Source organism: Acromyrmex echinatior, chromosome 4 (genome assembly GCF_024713525.1).
Source record: "Acromyrmex echinatior isolate Ae372 chromosome 4, ASM2471352v2, whole genome shotgun sequence".
Classification (NCBI taxonomy): Eukaryota; Metazoa; Arthropoda; class Insecta; order Hymenoptera; family Formicidae; genus Acromyrmex; species Acromyrmex echinatior.
In genome coordinates, this window is record NC_141855.1 from 6,350,351 (window position 1) to 6,376,269 (window position 25,919).

General features: G+C 32.2%; 3 protein-coding genes and 1 long non-coding RNA gene across 9 annotated transcripts; 3 read left to right on the top strand and 1 right to left on the bottom strand.

Moving 5' to 3' along the window:
* The first annotated feature begins 7,229 nt into the window (after positions 1–7,229).
* On the top strand, positions 7,230–16,105 carry LOC147909893 (uncharacterized). Of its 2 annotated transcripts, none has more exons than XM_087405104.1 (3): positions 7,230–7,800; positions 15,192–15,561; positions 15,823–16,105. In XM_087405104.1, exons 1-3 carry the CDS (start codon positions 7,779–7,781, stop codon positions 15,860–15,862), a joined length of 432 nt encoding a protein of 143 aa, XP_087261230.1. In that variant the 5' UTR covers positions 7,230–7,778; the 3' UTR covers positions 15,863–16,105. The 2 variants fall into 2 exon arrangements, with proteins under 2 accessions (XP_087261230.1, XP_087261231.1); XM_087405105.1 differs by lacking the exon at positions 7,230–7,800 and adding an exon at positions 13,201–13,392.
* LOC105151916 (uncharacterized) lies at positions 10,171–12,990 on the bottom strand. 3 transcript variants are annotated; one of them, XR_846873.2, is made up of 3 exons: positions 12,850–12,990; positions 12,316–12,776; positions 10,171–12,007 (listed from the first exon to the last, which is right to left on the bottom strand). It is a non-coding gene; the product is annotated as an uncharacterized LOC105151916 (long non-coding RNA). The 3 variants fall into 3 exon arrangements; XR_015544734.1 differs by having other exon boundaries at positions 10,929–12,431; positions 12,525–12,776; XR_015544733.1 differs by having other exon boundaries at positions 10,929–12,442; positions 12,525–12,776.
* A 152-nt stretch (positions 16,106–16,257) lies between the features above and the next one.
* On the top strand, positions 16,258–18,682 carry eIF5 (eukaryotic translation initiation factor 5). 2 transcript variants are annotated; one of them, XM_087405101.1, is made up of 3 exons: positions 16,258–17,341; positions 17,469–17,678; positions 17,982–18,682. In XM_087405101.1, exons 1-3 carry the CDS (start codon positions 16,268–16,270, stop codon positions 18,114–18,116), a joined length of 1,419 nt encoding a protein of 472 aa, XP_087261227.1. In that variant the 5' UTR covers positions 16,258–16,267; the 3' UTR covers positions 18,117–18,682. The 2 variants fall into 2 exon arrangements, with proteins under 2 accessions (XP_087261227.1, XP_011064203.2); XM_011065901.2 differs by having other exon boundaries at positions 17,493–17,678.
* A 1,868-nt stretch (positions 18,683–20,550) lies between these two features.
* RnrS (ribonucleoside-diphosphate reductase subunit M2) lies at positions 20,551–25,911 on the top strand. Of its 2 annotated transcripts, none has more exons than XM_087405102.1 (7): positions 20,551–20,810; positions 23,103–23,165; positions 23,331–23,489; positions 23,655–23,896; positions 24,932–25,160; positions 25,239–25,457; positions 25,615–25,911. In XM_087405102.1, exons 1-7 carry the CDS (start codon positions 20,748–20,750, stop codon positions 25,777–25,779), a joined length of 1,140 nt encoding a protein of 379 aa, XP_087261228.1. In that variant the 5' UTR covers positions 20,551–20,747; the 3' UTR covers positions 25,780–25,911. The 2 variants fall into 2 exon arrangements, with proteins under 2 accessions (XP_087261228.1, XP_087261229.1); XM_087405103.1 differs by lacking the exon at positions 20,551–20,810 and adding an exon at positions 22,240–22,383.
* The last annotated feature ends 8 nt before the right edge of the window (positions 25,912–25,919 follow it).

Here is a 25,919-nt window from a genome sequence, read left to right on the forward strand (position 1 = left end):
TGTTCCATAAATAAATGTGCATACTTGTAAAGCTATAATATCCAATATATTGCAGAAAAATTACAATTTTTTTCTCTGCAGTTATCATTTCTATTGGTAATCAAACTTTGATGATAACACTGAAATCACAATTTAAAAAAAAATCGAGTATTATTGAATTCTAAATGCATAAATATGTCTACTAAACTAATAAATTATAAAATTAATACAATATTATCAGTTTCTAACTCTTAATCACTTCAATATTCTCAAGGAAGCGAACTCCCATAAGAATGTCGGTCTTTAATAGTATCTCTCGGTGATTATATGAAATTTTTGCAGGTAAGTATATCTTTAATTTATTTTTTATTTTTATGTCTAATTATTTTATTGTATTTCGCTAACGAAATTGCAATAACTTTTTAAATAATATTCTTTATTGTATTATATATTTATTGTATTTTTATACAATTCGATGTTACAATTATAATAATTATTTACAATACAATATACCATGCAGGCTGCGTTCAGAGAAAGTAGATTTTCGATTGTTGTAAAATTCCTCATTACGATTGGTTCTTGCTTTTCGTTTCTTATGAATTTAAATGTACAAACCAATCACATAGAAGAATTTTACAATAGTTGCAAAGCTGCTTTCTCTGCTGAACGCAGCTAATATCTAATCATATATCCTATCGCATATTAATAAACTCAGAGGGATAACCTAATCGCGATCATACTAATAATAAATAAGCAATAAGCAATAACTAAAACAAGCTCTTTCAATCTTTAAAATACAAAAAATTAATAAATAACAGGGCTAATAAGAGTCAACGCGGATAATTAAGCACAAGTTTTATAGATTTTTTTAATCTCCCAAATTTGCACTTGATTATCCGTGCTGTCTCTCATTAGCTCTATTGTTTGTTGATTTTTTTTTGTATTTTAAATAATTCTCAAAAAATATAAGAACTCGCAATTTGCGAGCAAATTACCCTCCCGAATATTCAGTTTATCTTTTATAAACTTTTATAAACTTAGATTGGTGTCACACAATCAATCTACCTCTCAATGAGCAGAATTTAAAATTAACGCATAAGACAAATTTAAGATATCTTTAAGATATCTTTAAGAATTCTTTAAGAAACATCTTAAAGATATTTTATAAAGAATTCTGAAAGATATCTTAAAGTTGTTTTATGCGTCGATTTTAGACATTCTGCTCATTGGGCTCGTAAAGAGATTCTTTTCTTTCTTCTGGCCAGATTGAACTCACCTTTCGTTGCTCCTGGCCAACATTCTGGCTTCATGAGCCAAAAATCGACAACAAGGAGAAATACTCCTTTTTGCTGCCGACTGCTGCCGACTAATATCGCCGGCAATAAGCGTAAGACTTTACGCTTCTGTATGATGCACGGAACACGAACGCGTCGCGAAGAGGCCATCGTATTAATAAATAGACTAAATATTAATATAAACAATTATCATTAATAATAATAATAAGAATTCTATTAATATACAAATAAATTTTGCGTTTATTTTCTATTCGCGTTTATTCAAAATCAAAAATATAAATATTCGACTAAATATAAATCTAAATTTAAAAAATCTTCACGTCAATAACGTTTTTATATCAAAAGTTTCGAATATTACAAAACTAAATTAAATTAATGTAAATTTTATAATGTAATCAAAAAGATTTATTTAAAAATAAATGACTGAAAATTACTAAATCGATTATCATCCGATAAAATTCAAGGCCCATGTACGTATTTTTAATTCGAACGATACGTTGCTGAATCTCATCTCAAAACATGCGAAGATGAGAAATTCAGATGAATGATGTAAGATCCGAAAGGGATAATTTTTCCTCACTTCAATAAATATATTCCTATCGTATTTTATATATTATTAAAATCATTTTTTGAATAATTTATTATTTCAAAATTAAGTATTTTAAGTCATGCAAAACTCTGAACGCAATTTTAAAATAGTTATAAGATAAAATTCTTATATTTTTTGTATTTTCTTATATTTTATATTTTTTGATAAAATGTATATTGGATCTTACATCATGTTACTGCTTTAACTGATATAAAATCCAGTTACTACATATGGATAAGTTATAAAAGATTAAGCTAAAGTAAGTGCATTGAGATAATAATAATAATTAATAAACGTAAAATGTCTTTTACAGAAAAGCGAGATTAATAAATTACGTGCTCTACATTACAATTTTTGTCATTTCATTAGTAAGACGTATACAAATAAGTGTGGAAAAAAAGGAATTTCTTAGAAAACAGTTCATTATAGATATATGTGTACCTATACGTATATGTGTACATATACGTATAATATATAGACATTGCTTTTCTGCACTAACTTGTATAAAACTTAATCCTGAATGAATATTTGAGGATAGGATAGATAGGAAAAATAAGAAAACAATATTTATTAAACTGTAATAAACACTTTTTTATATAACGGTGTCTATAGAAAATAATTTCATATACTCTAATTTTTATTTTATATAAGCTTTATATTTTTTAATTTCCCGTACTTCATATATTTCAAAAATGCAAATATTTTATCTTTTTTTCGTTTTAATTTCCAAGATGTATTATTTTAATATAAAAAACGATCATCGAAAGAATTCATTTTTTATTATTTTGTTATTAAATTACTTAATAACAAAGCGTTCACATTAACATATGAATTTAGAATTAGTATACAAAATTTGAACTAAATTTAATAATAATTAGAAATAATTTAAAGTGCCCTGATAAAAAATTTTTCATGCATGAATATATATAAATATGTATAAGCATACATAAATATTCATAAGCATGTATAATCATATACGAAATACGTCCATACATGTTCATTCATCTCTTTTTCTTTTGTAAAATTACTTTTTAGTGTAACTGAAATAATAATAGTAATGTGAAAACGTTAAAAATAATTAAAGGGTTAATTTTCGCATTGTTTGTTTCAGGGAAAAAAAACAAGTTTAGAAAAATGTAAAAAAAATTGCTCAAACACAATTATATATAATTTTATATATAATTATATGTAAGTAATTTTTTTACATTTTTCTTCAAATTTGATTTTTTAAAAAACAAATAGTATAAAAATTAAACTTTTAATTATTTTTAATGTTTTCACATTACTATTACTATTTCTATCGCACTAAAAAGTAATTTTACAAAAAAGAGAGAGGGATGTATGAACATGGACATATTTCATGTATGATTATACATGTTTATGGATATTTATGTATATTTATACATATTTATACATATTCATAAATAAAAAACTTTTTACTGAGTGGATGTAACGTGACATTATAAATTTAATAGTGCATGCACAATAAATTCCATATACAATAATAAAGAGATATTCAGGATTAAGTTTATCTCAATCTATTATCACTTATCCATTTCAAGGCAACGGACGTATGAAATGCTATACATATAGTATATCCATATATATTTAATAAATTGATGCGTATGCATCTATAGATATATAGTAATTAATAAAATTACCATACATCCGTTATCCCAATAAAAATATTAATTTATCTCACTCACCAATCCGATGCGCAACAGCGGAGTTATATCAGCAACGTCGCTACGATGATTCTGTAACAAAAAAATAGGAAATTCAAATTAAAACAGAGTCCAAAAAAACAACCAATATTTAAAAAAATATTTACTAAATGCAAAGTTTTTTTGAAAATAAAATCATATAATATTCAAAATATATAATTTTTATAAATATTGAATTTTTTAATTCACCATTCAGTTATATTTATAAAAATAATTTATATACATTTCCTTAATACATTTAATACATTTTCTTAAAAATACATATTTATATAAAGTTTCAAAATAATTTTAAAATAATTCTTTTATTCTAATTATCATTTTTAAGTAATTAAAATGAAATTACTGAAGAATAAATTTAAAAGAAGAAGGATACATAAGTAAAAAATAATATTTACCGCAAGGTTGCTCCGCCGATGCCTGATATCTCTGCCAGATCTCGTCCTCCTCTCAGAATAGGTTGACATCCTCTCGCACAGGACACTCGCGTAAAACACTCGCGAATAATACACTATAATCGCGCGCAGATTATAACTTGAGTCCAATAACTTAAACGACACTCCCGATGCAAACACGCGACGCGACGAACCGGCTGCGGTTTTCAAGTAAATCGGCGGTGAGGATACGTCAGCTTCCCCGTTGGATTTTTACACGAAGAGAACGATTTTACTCAAGTATCTAAAACTTTATCTAGAAATATCATTCAGATAGATCCAAAAATTTTTAGATACTTGAGAAAAACCGTTATTTTCATGTAAATATCCTCTAGTACTGAGCCCTCCCACCACGTCAAAATCGTACCCGTGAGAGGAAAGATAATCTGAAAAATGTGACGTCAATGAAATGGACTAGAGATTAATAAAAAAGAGAAACGTTTTTTCTATTATCGATAAATAGTTTCAAAGTTACGTTTAATTTTTAAATGAATTGTATAACGAAAGGTGCACAAAAACAAAAAATTAATTGTGAAAGCAGGAATTTCATCATTTACATGAGAGTATTCATACTAACATTGCTTTTTTATAACCCGTATGATACCGTTCGTACAGACAAATAGCCGTGTCGCGTGCCGTTCTTCTTCACATTTCTTTTTGAAATATAATAATCGCAAAAAATGCTAGATATATAATACGAAATGTTGTATTTTATGAATGTTCACATAATACGATTACTAGAATGATTAATTATTTATTAAGTACAACGTTTCATATTATATTTGGCATTCTTCGCGATAAGATTTCAAAAAGTAATGTGAAAGAGTCGCACGCGACACGACTATCTCCTTGTAGGAATGTTGGTAAGGGAATGACTGCGCAGTAATTACGCGTAATCGTAAACATGACGCGCCGCTCCGTGCCACCCCGTACCAGCCCCACTCCAAGGTCGCGCGCCAACCGTCTAACCGCCGAAATATTAACACATATTATACGAAGTAAAATAATATATTTTTTTACATTTTTAACGTTTTCTGATTAATGAATTTCTTATATGTATCTAGTTTTAGCGGTGCGAGTCGTTTATAATGTGATATTATAATTATATCGTGATACACAAGGAACATATTTGATGTTCATTTAATAATTTTAAATATTTCGTATCAATTACAATGTGCTGATAAAAAGTAAGAAGTAAAAAGAGGTTTTTACTAGCGTGATTTTTTTTACACAATTGCTCATGTGAAATTTGATATTTCAATATTATATCTCAATTTTTATTATTCTTTTTTGTGATTTACAATTAAATAAAGATTAACAATATGTTATACGTCCGTTAAATGATAGAAGATAAATGCAAAAATTTATTTTAAATTATGAAACAATTTCAACTAAATAGAATAATACGTAAATAGCATGCACATACATTTAGAGATATGTAATTTAAATATAATTTATCTATTTAGTTTTCCCGTATCATAAGAATGCGGAGTAACACGAAAATGACAGAATTATACGATTCAAAGTGATAAAAAGCTACAATTTAAAATATCTAACAATAAGAATCTAATTTTTATACCGTATATGTGAGAATACATGAAATATCTAAAATACTCATGAACTGTGTATGTACGTAATGAATTAAAGAAATAAAAACCGTATAATAAAACCTATTAATCCTTAGTACATTTCTTAGCTTTAGGCAACCTTACGTAATTCGCGTTCGTAGATATATAATTTTCATTAATTAATGCGACACCCGCAGCGACTCGAAAAACACGTTTATCTTCCTCTGCGATCGCCGAGCGAATGCCGAAGTGATGACGTAGTCAACCACTACGCCGCGCGACACGCTCCCCCACTCTATTCGCCGCGTGATTCTTTCCCTCGCCCCTCGCCGTTCGCCGTTTGGATACCCAATTGTCGCGTATGAAAAATATTCACAGTTTATTCAATTATTATTTTACATGATTTTGGCAAACGAATATCGCCACACATTTTGCATTTTGTTTTGTGGCATCTCTGGCACAATCCTATATTACTTGCAGGGTGGAGAAAAATTACATATAGCACGATTATGCGAATCAAATATCGATTTATCATCTCCTTGAAAAATGGACAATGTACCTTAAGAAAAGTGGACGTTGCTATATAGTTTACATCCACTTTGTCAGAGGGCAGCATTTTGCGGTTACAGGTTTTGGGCCGTCATGTCCTCTCTCAGATTATTCTCTGATATAAATAATATCATGTTAAGTGTTGCGATCGTTACAAAATGATAGAGAGAATTTTTCGATTCAGTTTTTCTTAAACAGAACGGGCACTGCTGTTGATTTGCACTCATAACTTGAAAGCTCTTATTAATACATTAATTCTTATGATAAACTTATCAGTGAAACATGACAGTAACAAACGAAAACCGATATGAATAACATTATCGAAAAATTTTATTTTAAACATATATAGTATCAAAATATACTACGTGCTATCTGTACATAACGTAGAGTCTATACAGTCACATCTACATAAGACTGTAATATAAAATGTATTCGTAGCATGAAAATATAGACTATATTTAATTTCATAATTCATAACACCGCACACAAAGTCAATATCGAAGAGTTACATACTGAATTATTATAAAGATTAGAGACCAACAATGATTTTGTAAAAATTTGCATGACTGTTAAAATTTAGGTAATAGTTCATGATATAATATTAATTTTATGATTTATTATTTTCTCTTTAAATGATATTTCATTATATATATATATATATATATATATATATATATATATATATATATATATACACATATATATATAAACACACTTAAGATTTGATAAATAATTAATATTTGATTTTTATTTATTGATTATTCATGCTGTAGTGGTAATTAAAAAAATGTAGTTTTCTTTTGGCATAATATTATTAAATTATTATGTCGTAAATATGCATTCTACATATTAATCATGAATTTAATACTGCAGTAAATTCAATTATTCAGATATTTATGTTTGCTTATGTCGACGATTGGAAATTAAATTCACATCAATAATACCGATATGAAATTTTTATCAATATATTTTTATAGATATTTTTTCAATTACATCTCCCCCGCAGTCCGCTTGATAGTCACGATAATTTTATCAAGTAATAAACAACAAGCGAAAATCCATAACCGATTGTCAATAACATGATGACAATCGTATACCGACGATCATACACTGCGAAATTATCACTCAACAAGCAGCCTTCACGGCGCTCGCAACTCGCGCAACACTCGCGGCTGCGTTCAGGTCGTTCAGGATTGAAGGCAACTTCAAGCTTCAAGTAGTAGCCATACTAGTCATCGCGCAGCAAATGTGACTCGTAACATTTTCGATTCAGTGCCAGTACACGTCTTTTTCAATTCCCATCGATCGAGAGTCGCCGTTCTCTACGCGATTCCGCGATTACGATCATTAGAGGAAACTCTACTCGTCGACGGCGCCGGAGGGCAACCAGGAACGACAACGTAGAAGTCACCAGAAGGCCGGCTCTGTCCTTATCTCCTCACTCTCTCCTTTTCTCGCGCAAGCGAGCCATCTCACAAATTCAACCTCGTCGATAACGGCAGCGAGGAACCTTCACATATCGTGACACGTATCGGGTTGCTCCCGGGTAGGAAGGGCGATCCATCTGTCTCGAATCTCGGCTCCCCCGAGCGGAGGATTTTCACGCTAGAAAGCGGCCGTCCAACAGGGCGATACCATCTTATATGACTTTACTTCGACAACGAGGTAAGTTTCTCCTCGCCTCTCACAACTCCTTCGAATTTTAACGGTCCAAGAGATTTACCGACTCGACGACGACGGTCCAATCGATATCGATTTAGTCTCAATCGCGTCGATTAAATTGCCAATTATTTTTTTTTTCTTCTGATGTATCATAACCTCTCTGCGCCCATGTTGCTCGTGCTCGCTCGCTCTCTAATTTTAGCGACCAGCCATTTTGGACACACGGCACGATGGGGCGTGCGTGCGTGCGTGCGTGCAAACACGAGCGAGCTGTGCTAGGACCCCTCGCTCTTCTGCGGAAATGAGCGTTTCCCTCTCTTTCTCTCTCTTACCGTTTGCATTGGACGACGTAACGATGACGACTCGCGTGCGTGCCACACTGACGAGAGAAAACGATCCTTCTCGAAGCCGGTCCTGAGATTCTGTAACGTGAGAGTCTCGCCATGAGCGATTTTGTCAAAACAAGAATAAGAAAGAAGAGTATATGTACTGTGTCTTTTTATGTATACTGTCTTATTCTAACTTATATATTCTTCAAAATTTATATGCCCATTTTTTTCCACCAATGTAGATCAACTTTAATCCTAGTTTATTTTTATCTTTTTCTAGTTTTAAGAATAGGAAAAAGATGAAGAGTAAGTTGAAATTAAAGTTAATCTACGTTGGTAGAAACAAGTATTAGAACGAATCTTACTCTGAATCTCACTGTTGAAGATTTTTATTCAAGACTCAATTTTTAATTTTTAGAGAGATTCCATTTCATAAAGAATTTAGAGAGTATCTTACTCATTCCAATTTATTGAAGTTAACAAAAACGATGAAACCAATCAAGTTGTTATCTCAAAGCCAGACTTTGTTATAGAATCTCTGACTCAATATTGTTCAATATTGAATTCTTTAATCTACGTTTTTCCTGTTATTTTCAGCTAATATATTACTACTAGACCTGATGCAAAAATAAGTTGCTTAATTGAAACGCATGTGTGCTTTCTATGAAAAATTCCATAGAAAAAACACAAAAATGGAAAATACAGAATAAAAAAAGCCTTTTCAGATCTAGATTCTTCGATAGAAAGAAGAGAGAAAGGAACGAATGCAATTAAACAAATCGATCTCTTTATTCATTTTATGTCCATAGGTTTAGTTCCTTTTAGCTGAACTTTCTGCACAGTTCATCTTTTTTTCGTATCTCTTCAATATGAAAAGAAAAAGAGGATAGAATCGTGCAAGAAATTTAGCTAAAAAAGAACAGGTCTAATTTCTACCAATAGGTTTTTTTTATTATTGAACTAAGGTATATTCTTTATAAATAATTATTGAAATAGATAGATGTTTGAAATTTGGCGCAAATGCAGTCTAATGCAATAAAAAAAAAACCTGTAGATTCACTTTAATTTCAGTTTAACTTATTTTTTCTATTTTTCTAATTTTAACATTAGAAAAAGGTAAAGATTAAATTAAATGAATTTAAAATTAATTTGGTAGAAATAGCCGTTGAACATATGTATTTTCACTTCAAGTAATTCGTTTTGTAATTTGGTAGCTCCTGTACTCTCTGCATCGAGAATAGGACGAATGTATAGAAGGGGAGGGAAAGAGAAGCATAGTGTGTGTAGCAAGTGCAGCGAAAACAAGCGGATCTATTTTAGCGAGCACTTCTCCAACTAGCCTATCGCATCTCCACTCTGACGCGTATCCGTGGCCACAATAAGGAATTTATTTCTCTCTTTTGTAACGAGAGAACGAGCAATTTGTTCCACGCGTGAGCAGGAACTGCTAATATCCGACAAGTACAATTTGTCAGCATTGATATTTCTAACATTTTGTAATCAAATACAAAGGAAAGTCGTTTTAAATATGGTATACAGCCAGTTATATTATTACGGAATGCGTCCTGAATTTGTTCCGACACAAACAATTGTGTCGTATTACATATTTTTTCAAACTAAAAAATGCATTGAAAAAATGAATTATTTAGCATTAAGCATGGTATTGAAATGACAGGAGTTTATTAAATAATATAAGAACCTAATATCGTTCTTTATTTAAAATTTGTACGTAAAATTGACAGATTCATAGAATGTATTATTCTGTATTTTTTAAATACTCATATTTTGATCGAATTCCCATACGATATAATTTAAAAAGTTTAATCCTTATACAAACTTTCGAAAAATCCACTAAATTTATTTTGTCCCTTCAGTTTGTTATTAATATTTTTTTTACGTATTTTGTTATACATTTTGTAACTCCCGTAGTAATAGTTTGAAAATTATACACATTTTAAAAGATAATTAAATGACCTGGCAGAATTGACTTCTCGCTTTAACTGCCATTTTAATCGTAAAGATAATGGTTGAAAAACGGAATGTGTTTTCTTTCGATATTCGTATATTTATTTGCGCTTTTATTATTTTATCATATTGAATGAAAGAAAATATTTATTTTATATTACAATCTGATTAAAAATATTGGACTTGTAAAAAAAAGAAACAAGCAACAAATGTTTGCATGACGTTTGTATTATTATGCGAATTACATATTGCTGCGTCATCTAATAATCAAGAATTCAATGCAATTCGCTATTTATTTATCAACGCTAATGGTACGATACATGTATAATTAGTCACGGTATATGTTTGCTGCATTAACGTCAATAACAACAATGCTGACTAATCGAAAAGTTTTCCGTAAATCCGATTTTGTAACGAATTCTATTGAGTTTTTATTAGAGATTGACGTAAAAATTAAATCCAATTTTGTAAAAGTCAATCTAGCTGTCATACAATATCTCGCTTATTTTCCCCAGTACATTTCCAGTCCAATTTTCCGATAACAATGTTAGTTCGGAGACATGCAATATATGCTGCGATTAGATTATATAGCTGTAGATATGTGTACTACAAATACGTCGATAAAAAAAATCGCAGATAATATATTCTTTCGGTGCAATTTTCTAGCCCATATTGTTCAACCTCGTCACGATCGGTAATAACTCGTCTGGCTCGTGTTTGTAAATACATCTCTATCGACAAATACAGACTTCCTCAAGTGCACGCAGTGTCGGTCGTCAGTTTGTCGAATTTGCAAAGGTTCTTTGAGTTTTAAAAAGTCTGCTTCGAAAAAAGGCATTCATGTTATCAGGTATCGTTTATATTTCTTATATGCGTACAGAAAATATAAAGAATCGTATACAGATAAGAAAATCTTGACTCGACGAGATTAAATACAAAAATTAGGATTAAATTCATCGAGATTACAAAAAATTACGTAATAACAATAAGTAGAAAATGTCGAATATTTCCCATTTGCCAAGCGTTTTATTTATTTTCGTTTTAATTTAATTTAATTTATTTTATTTATTCTTATTTTTTAAAAATATCACATACAAAAAATAGTAGAGAAATAATTTATAATATAATATATACGTAATGTCTACAATTGTATTTTTGTATGCAATATTTTTCAAGAATGCGAACGCTGGAAAGCGTCCAGTTTTTGAAATTCTAGAAGTATTTGAAGACAATTGCGTCAGGCGGGATTAATTCTAAATCTTCTTCCTTTGTCCGGACGTGACTGATGAATGTTTTTTTTGTTGTTTTTTTTTTTTCGTTTATCTGGCCAAGATGGTCTGCTACTTTGACCCTTAAGTATGCGTTTTCGATAACGATGCAAAATAATACCGCTTTATCAGGCGACAGCGGTTCTCAAACACTATCTCTTCGCGAATCGTAGAATTTTCAAGAACTTTGGTGAAGGACATTTCTCTAGAGTTTATCTCAGTGGTGAAATGATTCTGGGGTTTGATTGTGCATTATGCAACTTGATGAAAATTATAAAAGTGAGAAAATACTATTAATCAATGAAGTTATAAAAATTCTAGCAAATTCGCTCATTTTTTTTATAATTTTTATCAAGTTGCACGATCGAATTCCTTATAAATGCTTTTGCAATTCGAAAGAACGCATCGAAATTTCCAGTTGTTTTCTCCAGAATATGAATCATTACATTAGAATATGCGTGTACGTATATGTATCTTCGTCATAGCGATGAAGTAATGTTACGCGTTCCATGCTCTCACTTTCTCCGAATCCGAATCGCGAGCAGAGGCAAGTGTGCCAGAACGAGTTTCGCCAAGGAAAGTATTTATCGAGGATCGCCCGGCCAATAATTATGGTGTATCAAGAACATCCTTCTGAACGAAGAACTCCTAAACAGACTTGTTTAGTTGTTAAAACTGGTCGCGAGAAATAATACATTGTCCAACTTTATATTTAACGAGCAAATAAATCTTTTGTAATGAAAAGTAGTAAGTTTCCTTTTGAGAAATTTAAATAGTAGCTAAAATTCATTGAATGCAAAACTACGTAAATGCAAATGTTGAAACGCTGGTCTTAGAATTCGTCAATTCAAACGGAATTTGTATTAAGTAAATTTTTATACAAATTATGTAAAGAATCTGTTATTGAAATACAGAAATAACAAAAATATTCAAATATCAAAAGAATGTTAGATTACCATTAAAAATGAGATTATTAATCCTCCACCGACCATGTTGAACTATCCATTTTCCGTCAGCAACATAAGTTTCGAGTTTCAGTTTAGATTCTTATTTTTCTGGATTATGTATAAATCTAGAAAAATTCTTATTTACATTTGTGAAAGCTTTTAACGAGTTTTTACTATCGTAAAAATCGGATTATGTTTTACTTATTTCAGAATTTTACCTTCAAAGTTCAACTTAGCTGGTGGAAGATTAAATTCGTCATATTAATTATTCACTGATTTCCATACCGAGAAGCATGTTTATTACTTCATTTAATCAAACATCTAATATATAATTAATACGGTAAACAGAGAACCAGATGGCTCAATCCATAATGCGTTCTGAACCTGGGTCAACTCACCCCGACCTATCTCACAAAATTTCTTCTTAGGTCTTTCCTATTTGCAGGTCGCATGACTAGAATCATAATCAACTGCAAAGAAATTGTATTTCAACGTTAATTTAATATAAATTATGTAACGGGATTAAAATTTAATTTCACGCACACACAGATCTTAATTCCACAATTTATTAAATAAGAGTTCTCGATTCCGGGCCGGGTTATAACCATTTGAGAGTAGAGTAGAGTGACCTTGCCCGAAGGCTGCTCTCTCCTTAGAAGAGGCGACGTCGGCATCCGGATCGGCGTCGTCGGCGTTCGATCAATATACAGCGGCTAAAGGACGCGTGCGCGCCGCGGGGTAGGCCGACCCGAGGTCCCGAGAGCCGTCAGACTACGAAGAGACGAGTAAGCACTCTAGTTGCGCTAGCGAGAGGCCGACTTCCTGAGCTCTCTCTCTCCTCTCTCTTTCTCGCGAACTACCCCCTGCGCGAGAATCGATTCTCTCTCGGCGACGCGACAGACCTGCTCTACTTTTTCCACTCTTTCTCTCTCTTTTTCTGTCTTCGAGCCTCGTCCTTTTTCAACGTATCTCTCTGCTCACGAGGGTGCTGTTGGAGAAGAGGAACAAGTCTGGGTACATCTGGTGATCAACGACAGCAGCCGCGTCACCGTCGCAAATCACGACTTATGCGTCTGTACCGAGCAGGTAACCGTTTCCGGTGCACGGACCTTCCACGAGAGAATTAGTTCCCCTGAGCAATTATCACCTCGCGAATGAGTTAACCGAGATTTGCTATTAGATTATTGCTACATTTCGTCTCTAGGGAATGGGAAGGCAAAAGTTCTACGGTTCCAATGCGTGATTCAAATTTAAGACGTTTCGTTTCCTGAAAGAAAAAAATCCTATTGTTAAATTACAAGGGTAACATTCGAAATATTATTCCAATTGATTCTCGCGGTCCATTGATGCCTTTGTTAAAGTGTAATTCAGTCTGTCTTAAGAGTTATTGCTACGTCTTTGATTCGCCTTAAGGTATCTTAACAGTAGCCACGAATGCGCCGCTTATAGCACGGTAAATGGAGCGTAAGAATCAATATTAATAACGCACAGTTATTGTAAACAACAGGCACCGGCTGCAATCGGGTGCAGAATTACACACCATTTACATTACTACGATTGAAACACGAGCAAATCGCACTCTCAGATATCTCGGGTACTAAATCGATAGACGAGGAGATGTCCCTCGAGAAGTACTGTTCTTTACAATATTACAAGAGGGATATTCATTTAATTACTTGTAACAACGATGTAAATCCCTTGTGTAAATCTGTATACAAACTTTTGAACGATCTCAAAAAAGTAATTATATATTATACATGAATAAAAAAAAAATTCTTTTCTCTAATCTCACGAAGAGCACCTATGAATATTTTATTATTATGAAAAATTAATTATCTTATTGTAGCATTAAATGTCATCATTTAAAAAACAAACGGAATCAAACGATCGAATGAATAACATTTAAATAAGTCTAAAGAAATCGAGTTACGTCGCAAACATATGTTTATGACAGTAGCTTACCCATAGATAGCTATCTATCTAGCTTACCCCTTCATTTATTATATATGTATACTTCCGCGCAATCATACTTCGAGCGAATGTTCATTTATTATGGCTGCATTTGTTCGATTATCGAAAGAGATTAAATCTGCTCGTTGCAATTTTCGTTTCCGCAACTTCAAGGACATTCAGTCCGATTTAGCGATCATCGCTATCATGTTCCTAATACGGTTTGTCCCGCATGAAAATCATCCGGATGATCGTTAGCATTCTAGCCAGATGATACGTACACCGATCCGATGATCGTCCATGTCTGAAAATTATTCTGAATTTCATCCTCATGGTTTTGCATCTTTCGTGAATGCTTTTAGCAGACCACTAACTCGCATGGATAAGAGCAGCCCGCAAGATTTGCCTATCTTCCTTTGCATCCGGAATACATCCGCAATCCTACAATTGAAATGATCCCAACAAGATTCAGGTTAAAGGGAAAAATAATAAGAATAGAAATAATTTATTATGTTATAATTAAACTTGGTAGACATATTCTAAGCAAATACAAACGTTTTAGTTTCAAACTCTATAAAAAAGACTTTTCAAATTAAAAAATTATATTTTTCCTTTAAAAAATTAATATTAAATTTTCTTTTATATGTTCAAATAAATTTCAAGAAACACTTATGATAAGTTCCTTAAGTTCTTTAAATTCCTCAAATTTGAATTTAAAAAAATTACTAAATTCTAATTTCCTTTGATTTTCTTTAAATCTAGAACCCCAAATGTATAAAATAATATTTCTATTTTAGCAGGATAATTTATTTTAAAAAATTAGAATTAGAAATGTAAAAAATAGAATTATATACAGAAATTGTAATCCAACGAAAATCGAAAATGAAGAAACTGATTAGTACATCTTCAAGATTGTTTCGTTCTTTTTCGTCCAGAAACATCCAGGATATCATCCAGAGGGAAAGGATCGGCGTGTAGCAAAGGCGGCGGCGATAGTAGAACATTATTATCCGACTGGCGATCATCAAACGGCAACACCATCACTACCCACGACCGTTTGTTTTCGTGCGACGAGTTAACCGGCGAGTTAACGTCGACATCACTACCAACCTGGTACCACAGATTGCCAGGCTTTCTTAAGGCGACCAGCGACGGACAGGCAGCGTGTATGATCATTGAGGACTACCCCCCTACCCCGCCCGCCACCGCCAAACCGAGGCAACACCCGAGGCATCAAGATACCACCCAACGATTTCTAAATCTTCACCTGGTCCTGCCCAAGCACAGGACCTCAAAATTTTCCAGGTTTGTGAGTCAATCTGGTTAGTGTCAATTTTTTTATTTTAAATTCTGTTGAGAAAATTAATATAATATTATCTTTAAAAATACGCTGCAATTTCTGCTCAAATCTGGAATGCTAAGAAATGCTTAAAAATATTGAAAAAGGTTGAATTACAGTTATTAAAATAAACTTGTTTGAAAATGTCTAATAATTGTTTTTAATAATTAAAATTAAGGACAGTTTGAGTTACTATGATATTAAAGGCAAGACTTTTTTTTCTACAGTAATAGGCATCGGAAGCTACAGCCATTCAGAGAAACGTGACTGGCGTCAGCGGGTAGCGGCGCGGCACGCCTTACCGCTAACAAGAACTACAATCCTGAGAAGAGGAAGAACCACCCTGACTCGACACGCTGCTGTTACGAGCTACCACGAGCAGGTAGCAACCATCGCTTGCTACTGGCCGCCGCCAGCTACCAAACTGCCGCTGGCTGGAAACGTGCGACAGAGGGAATTTAGAAGAACCAGGACGAAGACGTTACCCACCTGAGAAAGAGAAGAAAGAAAGATTGAATAGAGCGGATTTGACGTCACTTCACGAGCTGCTTAAGAGGCGATTTTTTCGTTTCGATTCATTAATACTTTCACAACGACGTCTCATCAGAGATCATTGTCGATCGGAGAAATAAAGTTCGTTAAGAGCAAGAGAAGGCGAAAACATCGGTCACCATGGGGAGCGTAAACGTCAATCGCAATGTTAGCGATGCTTTTTACCGTTATAAGATGCCGCGGATCCAGGCAAAAGTAGAAGGCAAAGGAAATGGTATTAAGACAGTGATCGTCAACATGGTGGATGTCGCGAAGGCGATCGGTCGTCCGGCTACATATCCGACTAAGTATTTCGGTTGTGAGTTGGGCGCTCAGACACAGTTCGACTTCAAGAACGAACGCTTCATCGTCAACGGCTCACACGATGCGACAAAGTTACAAGATCTGCTGGATGGTTTCATTCGAAAATATGTTCTTTGCCCGGCCTGCGATAATCCGGAAACCGAATTAATGGTCAGTTCAAAGAAGGGCACGATTTCACAGGGTTGCAAGGCGTGTGGACATCATGGCCTTCTTGAGAGCAATCACAAGTTGAACACGTATATCTTGAAAAATCCGCCGAGCTTGAATCCAGCAGTACAGGGCAGTTCTTTGACAGAGGGTAAACGCGGCAAACGTTCGAAACGCGCTAATGGTGACGCTGCGGCTACAGTCGCCGCCACTACTGCCACCACTAACGGCAACGATCGATCTGGTTCGCCAGAAAATGACGTCAACAATTCTGGAGACATCGTGGTGGAACTACCGCCAGAAAGAACGATCAATGACGAGGGAGATGACGATAAATGGGCGGTAGATGTATCTGAGGAAGCAGTTAGAGCTCGTCTCCAAGACCTAACAGATGGTGCTAAAGGTATGACCATCAGTGATGACCTTGATAAGAGCGAAAAAGAGCGCATGGACATGTTCTACAAACTGGTCAAATGCCGTCGCGATGCTGGCCAACTTGACAACAATCACAAGGAGCTCGTAGCCGAGGCGGAGCGTCTCGAGATTAAGACCAAGGCACCATTGATCCTTGCCGAGCTGTTGTTCGATCAGGGAATTGCCGCACAGGCGAAGAAATACCGGGTGCTACTGCTGCGCTTCACTCACGATGACATTAAGGCACAGAAATATTTGATCAGAGGAATCGAGCAAGTGATCGCGCTGCATAAGGATGCACTGATGCCGAAGGTTCCCGGAATCCTCAAGGTGGTGAAAGAATAAATTTTTTTAGAATTAAGAAATATTTTAAGAAATTTTATTAGAGAATTCAATTAGAAAGTATTGATACATATCGTAAGTATTAAACACTGCTATCACACCAATTATTAATTAGTTAAAATATTTGTGTGCATTACAGTTATTTTATGACGCTGATATCCTAGAAGAGAAGGCATTTGATGAATGGTCAAACAAAGTCAGCAAGAAATATGTCTCAAAAGATCTGTCGCAGGAAATTCATGACCGAGCTGCACCATTTTTAACATGGTTGAAAGTTGCAGAGGAAGAGGAGTCTGAATCCGAGGAAGAAGACGACGATGTGGAGGTAATCTCATTGTTCACAAGTGCTTCTAAGAAAATCGTTAATTCTTTAATTCAATTTTTTCATTAGTTTGTCCAATTCTTTTATTAATTTATAATTAAATAATAGAAGTCTTTTTTTTTTTAAATAAGTCAATTAAAATAGCTTGATTTGAAATCTTCAAAACAATCCTCATTAAATCTAATGCCCTATAAAATTTTTTGAAAACTTCTGCGTTATTTATAAACTATTTTTATTTGTATTATATTTTTTTACAACTTTATGATATAAAAATATATATCTGACATTAAAAATTTTCCATTTTAGATCGAATACGATGATAGAGCCAAGCAGGAATCTCTGAAACAGCAGCCGCCGGCTACACCGAAACCTGCCGCCGCTACGACCGTCGCTGCCGCCAACAATGATTCCGAGGATGATTTCGATATTGATGCCATTTAAAGCATACGCATACACCGTATTACACGTATCATACACCCAACATATATATATATACACACACAAACGCAACGGATGACAAGAAACACTGGTCCGAGCCGTAATATCTGAGATGAATAATCATTTTCCTCTTGAACAGAATTGTGCAAATGCAATCTCAAGTTATACGCAAATAGATATAGGATTTTCGTTGTTTTAGGCTGACAAGAGCGACACAATTAAACAATGCTGTTTACATGAATGAAAAAAAAGAAAAAAAGAAAAAGAAATTTTAATCGTTCCTAAGAGTTTAACGTGATTTATCTATATACAGTATATTTGCAATATTTTTAATTGTTTTAACGATGCAGATACGCATTTATTGAAAAGATAGTTATTTCTTTAATATTGATTGATTGTTGTGGAAACATTTTAATGGTGCGCGTATATCTTGAAATGCATCCCTTTAAAGTAAAGAAGACATTCATAAAGCATTCATGAGCACCGGGAAATTGGCCTGCTAAAAACGTTCTTTATTGTATTATTCTAATTATTATTATTCAAATAAATATGGTTTATTGCAATGATCACCTGATGTCTCACTCTTTATACTTAACAGAAAAGTAGATTACAATTACAATGTAGCGTTAATTTAATAATAATATTAATAAGAATCAATGAACAATTTAAATTTTTATCGATTAATTAGATGCAATAGTTTCGATAAATAAGTTATCGAACATATCCATATTTTTATATATTACTTGTAGTTCGTTTTTTTTTTAAATAGATAAAACAGGAAATATTCGAAACATTTCGATGAGTTACAGAACGTACTCATTGTGAAAGTGATACTGTAATCTATAAAGTATCTATGACTCAATGTATTTGACTCAATGTTTGCAAGCATTATTTGTCCTTTAACATTTGAGAAATATCAAGGATAAAATTATTACATGAGCGTTGCAAGCGTCAAATCGACCGCATCCATGGGTTACATCAAAAGAATTGCCGAGTATGGACAAAAAATTTTTTTAAAGTTTCTGACAACATTAATCACTTTTTGTAATTGTTTTTAACAAATATTTGTAGTTGAAAACGTTTTAGATACTTTTTCATTAATCTCATTTTATTGTTATGAGCTAAAGTCTTATTTTTGGAAAATAGTGCTTATACTGTAGTATGCATTGAGCTTTGCGCATGAAAGAATTTGGAACAAGAATAAATTTTAAATATAAAGAAAAATAAACATCAGAAATAGAGATCAAATGTAAATAAGATAAAATATATAAATATGTTATATCTATTTAATGTGCGTTATATTTAATCTATTTTTTCTAATTTTTTTATTTCTTTAATATTTATAATATTACTGTTATTATATAGAGTGTCAAAAAATAATCGCCAAATATTTCATAGGCAAGTAGAGCGAATTAAACTGAGTTGAAAAGTCCTCTACCATTTTGCAATTTTCGCAATAGTTAATAAGATATTAATTAGTAAAAATTGTCGAAAATTGGTCTTCAATAATTTTTTACTTAAATACTATCAATTTTATAGAAAAACTGCAAGAGACAAAAATTGTTTATTTTCTTCTCATAGAGCTTCAAAAATTTTTTCAGAATTTTTTATCAACTTTCTAGTATTACATTTTCTTATTTTTATCAACATGAAAAAATATGGTATTAAAAAATTCTGAAAAAATTTTGAAAAATTCTTAGAATTTTATGAGAAAGAAATAAACAATTTTTGCCTCTTGCAATTTTTTTGTAAAGTTAATAGCATTTGAATAAAAAATTATTGGAGATCAATTTTCGACAATTTTTAGTAATTAATATCTCTTTAATTATTGCGAAATTGCAAAATGGTGAAGAACTTTTCGACTTAATTTAGTCCGCTCTACCTGCCCATGAAATATTTGGCGATTATTTTGGGACACTGTATATTTATATTATTTGTAATATTTAATATTTATGCACAAGGTCTTACATATATTATAGATTTTCATGTACGATATAACTCTCGAGACTATATAGATCTAGAATAAATTCTAAACATATAAGAACGAAGCTATATAACATTAAGAAAAGAAAAACTCATCCAAGTCGTGACATTTATTCAAATGAATTTACAGTTACATAACTTGCATTCAAGTTATATTATAGCTATCACAAGAATCGTCTCCCTTCTCCTATGATTCATCCGCAATACTCTCGCGCAGTACTCGTTAAAACGCGCGGGAAACCACCGACGTCGTCGAGAGTCGCGGGAAAGGTTCTATTCGACAAACCATTTTATGCAATCCTGACTGATCGCGAGAAATTCATCTGGAAATATTTTCGGCCGAAAAATACACTAGAAGAAGGAAAAGGATGGGTAATGTAAGAGTCAGCTGAATTTGGCGGCACAGCCCGATCAGCTGATTGGCGGACGGCGGTTTAGGCGCGAAACGTCGGCACGGGAAGCCAATCGCGACACAGTCGAGATAATTTTGCCCGCGTAAGGTGCCAGTGTTTCCTGCTCCGTTCTTTAGAACGGTTCCTGGTGTCGTTCGTTATCGTTATCAGACGTCGTCTCCTTCGCCTATTGCCGTCATCGTCGTTACTGAGCATCAAAATCTAGTTAAAATCGTGAACTGAGAACATCTCGATAACGATGGCATTGCACGAATCCACAAAAGAGAACGTTCGCAAGCACCTAGAGGATGTATCGTTACACGTAAGTCAGTTTGTCTCCTTTTTCCTCGTCCCTTCCTCGAATCGAAGCTCTTTCCATTGCACAGCAATTTTTCTATCCCTATTTTTCCAGATCGAACATTTTATTGCCAATTTTGCCACAGTTTCGTATCGTCATTATTACCAAACAGCATGAATTGAAAAATCCATCGGTTGTAGGATTCTCTTTTTTGCTTCTTACGCACACGTGATATTTTGTGTTTAAGACGCAAAAACCGGCTACGTTTCTTCGAAATAGAACGAGCATGCGATAGATGAGTGAAATTCCTGGTGGATAATTGAAGTAAAATAATTGATATATGGATATTTACATATGGCAATTATTTAGATTAGTAGGTTCACTCCCATATATCAATCAGTTTTATATATATATATATAAAATGCACAAAAAAATATCAGCAGTATTATTTTAATTGAAAATAGTCTTATTAATTTAATAACAGCTAGCTGTCAATGAACCAAATAATTAAAACAAGAGCATGACATATTATATCATTAATATTATGTATTAACAAAATTTTCAATTAAAATAATGTTGGTTTTACATAATTTTTTCTATGTATGTATATATATATATATATGTATGTATGTATATATATATATATATATATATATATATATATCAGGCGAATATATATATATTAGCAATAGGATTATTTTCTGAGAATTATGATTTTACATATAGAAATGTATAATTAGGATATGTATAATTGGTCAATGTATTATTAAAATGAATTGTGGAATACATACATCATGTATATATCTCATTTCACAGTCATGCATCTATTTTTTTTTTTAATATTTTATCTGCGACAATAGGGAGTTTTTGCAATAACATGGATCCAGATATAGTAAACGTTGAAGTCACACATTATCCTTTTCTTAATTAGTTGTTAAGAAGAAGACAACGTGACTTTAGCGTTTACCATGTCTGGATAAACGGTACTGCAAAAAACTTCCTACAAATATCTTCAAAATCTTTCTGTTTTCTTTCTCCTGTTTTTTTAAAATCTCGTTTTTAATAATATTGGTTAATTTGAAGTAATAGGTTCTCTTTCAGAAAATGTCCAGAGAATTAAAAATTAATGTATTTATATTTTAGATATGTCTCCTATATTTTCCGCAAATAGAATCGTAATTTCAAAAAAATGATTCTATCGCAATTCTCTTCCTTCTCCGCCATACATAGAATAGGCTCTTTTCTGCTTTCCAACAGCGGTTATGTTTTCGGACACGTGTCTGCGCGAAACGTAAATCTCCACCGTTCATTAACACGATAGGAAACAAGAAAGCATTTCGCAAACGCATGAAAAATCATTAACTAATGATGGAGTGTAATACGATGATAATTGCGTTAAAACGCTTGGTCGGGACACGACGTCACACACGGCGAATGCATTTAACTTGTGCGTAGATTAGCTATATATATGAGTAGCTGTATATGTGTCTCATGTTTAGAATGTCTAGTGTCTTTCATCAGAATGTTTTATTATTAAGTATATTTACAATTTTATATTTGATGTTATCGTCGTCAGTAACCTAAGATGAATGAAGAGGTAAAAAATTCGTTGCATTATTCACCTTGGCAGAATTTTTCCGCTTTTTCTGGATATTTCTTTAGGTTATGAATATTTTTGAAATCTTAAACACTTCTCACTTGTTACAAGAAATATATTAATTTATGTATAAAGGAACATCTATGTATAATTAGGATAAATTCAGTAAATTCTTCTAAAATTTTTTTCTGGTTCAGGTAAAAGTCCGTACTTTTATCTGGATTTGTTTATTTTACAAATTACACAGTTTAAAATCCACGCTATATCTAACTCGAAATAAACTGATCATATTTGAATAATTTAATTCGAAATATTTCTTAGTATAAGATATTGCCAAAATTTTATTTATTTTGTCACCTGTTTTTGTATTAAGAATATTTTGTATCAAAATAATATCTGTTTATTAGAAGTGTTTTCTATTTTTTGCATGAAATTATGCAATCCTATTTCTATATCAAGATTTTTTTTGTGTTTCATTCAATTGTGGAAAAAAAATTTTTTTAATTATAACATATTGGTTTACAATACATTTACATTCACAATAATTGAATTGATAAAGTAATTCATAAAATGTGATAATGTTTCCTGATGATGACATAATTTATATATGTATAGAATAATGTAGTGAAGACATATAACTATTTCTTTATTATATTTTTTTACAAAAATTTATATTGTATTGCATTTCAATTTTAATCAACAGTATTTTTTTTTTGCAGACATCACCAAAAAAATCATGCATTTCTCCAACTATATCTCAGGATCACGGTTTGAAAAATGGGGTAGGTACATCTTGCTTATATACCAATTTTGTTTCTTGATACATTTTATAGATTTTCAGTATTGTCTATGTATATATCGAAACGGCTTTAATAAAAATAATACATTTGTAGCTTGCCAAGATAAAAACCATACTAATATAATAATAAACTTAATTTTTATGAAAGGTACAACTAAAGGAGGACTTCAATCCAAAACTGGAGCCATTGCTCCAGGAAGGCCCAAACCGTTTTGTAATTTTCCCTATTCAGTATCCTGATATCTGGGACATGTATAAAAAGGCTGTAGCCTCTTTTTGGACCATAGAAGAAGTATCCCTTCACAAGGTATAAGCTCTTAAACTATAACATTTTTTTCTTTCAAGAATAAAAAAATATACAATTTGAAAACTTAACGTATTGAATAGCTCAATAACTAAAAAATTTAAAAATAAAAATAGACTTTAATAAATATTATGTATTCCTAACAATGAATTCTTGAATTTTTTACAGCAAGACAAAAAGGACTGGAATGAAAAACTAAATTCCGATGAGAAACGCTTTATCTCTCATGTCTTAGCATTCTTTGCCGCTTCCGATGGTATCGTTAATGAGAATCTGATTGAGAAATTCAGCCAAGAAGTGAAAATTCCCGAAGCACGTTGTTTCTATGGCTTTCAAATTGCCATAGAAAATATTCATTCTGAGATGTACTCTTTGCTCATTGAAACTTATATTTCTGATCCAAAAGAAAAGTAAGAATATACTGGTATACATTTGTTCACATTTATATATTATATGCAATATTACTGACATTACTGTGGCGAATGTGGCGTAGATATGAGAATGTAGCGCAGCTGCTTTCTGTGCCAAAGATTTAGGGTTCAAATCCACTCAGAACACAAAAATTTGATTTGATCGCCACCTTTCTGAAGGCAATGGCAAAAGCACTGAGTGTATTTGCCATCGTCGTTCGAAGTCAGCGTTAAAAACTGTAGACTCCATATCTCAGTAAATATATGCATTGATTCCCTAGCTTTTGGAGTTAGACATTAAGAGTTAACAAACCTGATTCTGGAAAAATCATTGTTTCGAAACCTCATCTCCAGAGGAGATCCATATCGATTTCTATCATAGAGCCATTGAATGGAATTTAGTATTACTAGCAACTTTTACATATACGAGATGAGCAAAAAGTAGTAAGTCGGACAATCTAAATATCTCGGAAATAAAACATTTGAAAAAAAAAACATTTTAATACAAAAGTTGTAAAGTTTCATCAAATAAATCCAATGTTGAACCCATATAACCTTGAACACAAGTATAAAACAAAATCTAATAATCGGCGATACTTGAACTTTATCAATCCATATCTCAAAAAGTACTTAACTAAAAGAAATTTTATTGTAGTGTTTTTTGAGAAGATCTCAATGTCAATTAAGAATATTGAATAGAAGTTACCAAGTTAAAAATTTTACAGTTGACTTAAAGCTCATACCTCAAATGAATATCGCCGTTTGGTGCATTTGATGAAATCTTACAATTTTTATATGAAACTTTTCTCAAATGTTTTGTTTTTGAGATATTTAGCCAGTCTGATACTTTTCGATTACTTTATACGATACTTTCAAGTTGTGTATAATTTGCATTCTACTTTCATAAAATAGAATAATTCATTTACTTCAGCTTACGCATTATTTTTATATTTATACTTATGTTTATACTTATGTTTGAATTTATATTTATGTTTTAAGTATATTACTAAAACACATGATGAATTTTATTTCCAGAGATTTCTTATTTAATGCGATTGAGACACTTCCTTGTGTGAGGAAGAAGGCTAATTGGGCATTAAATTGGATCAATCACGAGAGTGCTACGTTTCCCGAACGTGTAGTCGCATTTGCGGCGGTTGAGGGTATCTTCTTCAGTGGCAGTTTCGCAGCCATTTTTTGGCTAAAGAAACGAGGAGTCATGCCAGGTCTCACCTTCAGCAACGAACTTATCTCGCGAGACGAAGTTAGTAAATTAGTTTTTTTTATAATAGGTTATTCAATTTTTATTTAATAAATTTTATATTTATTGTTTATTTTATAGGGATTACACTGCGATTTCGCCTGTTTAATGTTTAAACACATCGTACAAAAGCCATCGTTTGAGCGTGTGAAATCAATTGTAATGGACGCCGTAGAAATTGAAAAGGAATTTTTGACGCAAGCGTTGCCGGTTGAACTAATAGGAATGAATCGCACATTCATGTGTAACTACATCGAATTTGTTGCGGACAGATTATTCGTTGCATTAGGATTTGAAAAGGTAATGTATAAAAAAGCTTATGAATGTATTCTTTATTTTAATATTTTCTAATGTTTTTATTTTCTATAATGATAGATACTGATAATTTCGTAATAAAATTTTAGATGTTATTTTAATTTTATTTATTAAGAGGTATAGAATATCGTGATAATTTTAGGTTTACAATTCGGAGAATCCGTTCTCTTTCATGGATTTCATCTCTATGATGGGTAAGACAAATTTCTTTGAGAAAAAAGTAGGTGAGTACAAGAAGTTCGGAGTCATGGAGGAAGATTCTAAAAAGAAGAGCACGTTAGGTGTGATGTTTGGTGCAAAGTTTTAAGGTAAAAAGTTTGAATATACAAATAATATAAAACGAACAAAAAATGTACTCCTCGAGGGAGAAAAAAGATATATTTGGTAATTCCGCGACTTTGAAATAATTTTATAATAATGATAAACTTTAAGACAAAAATCTCGAGA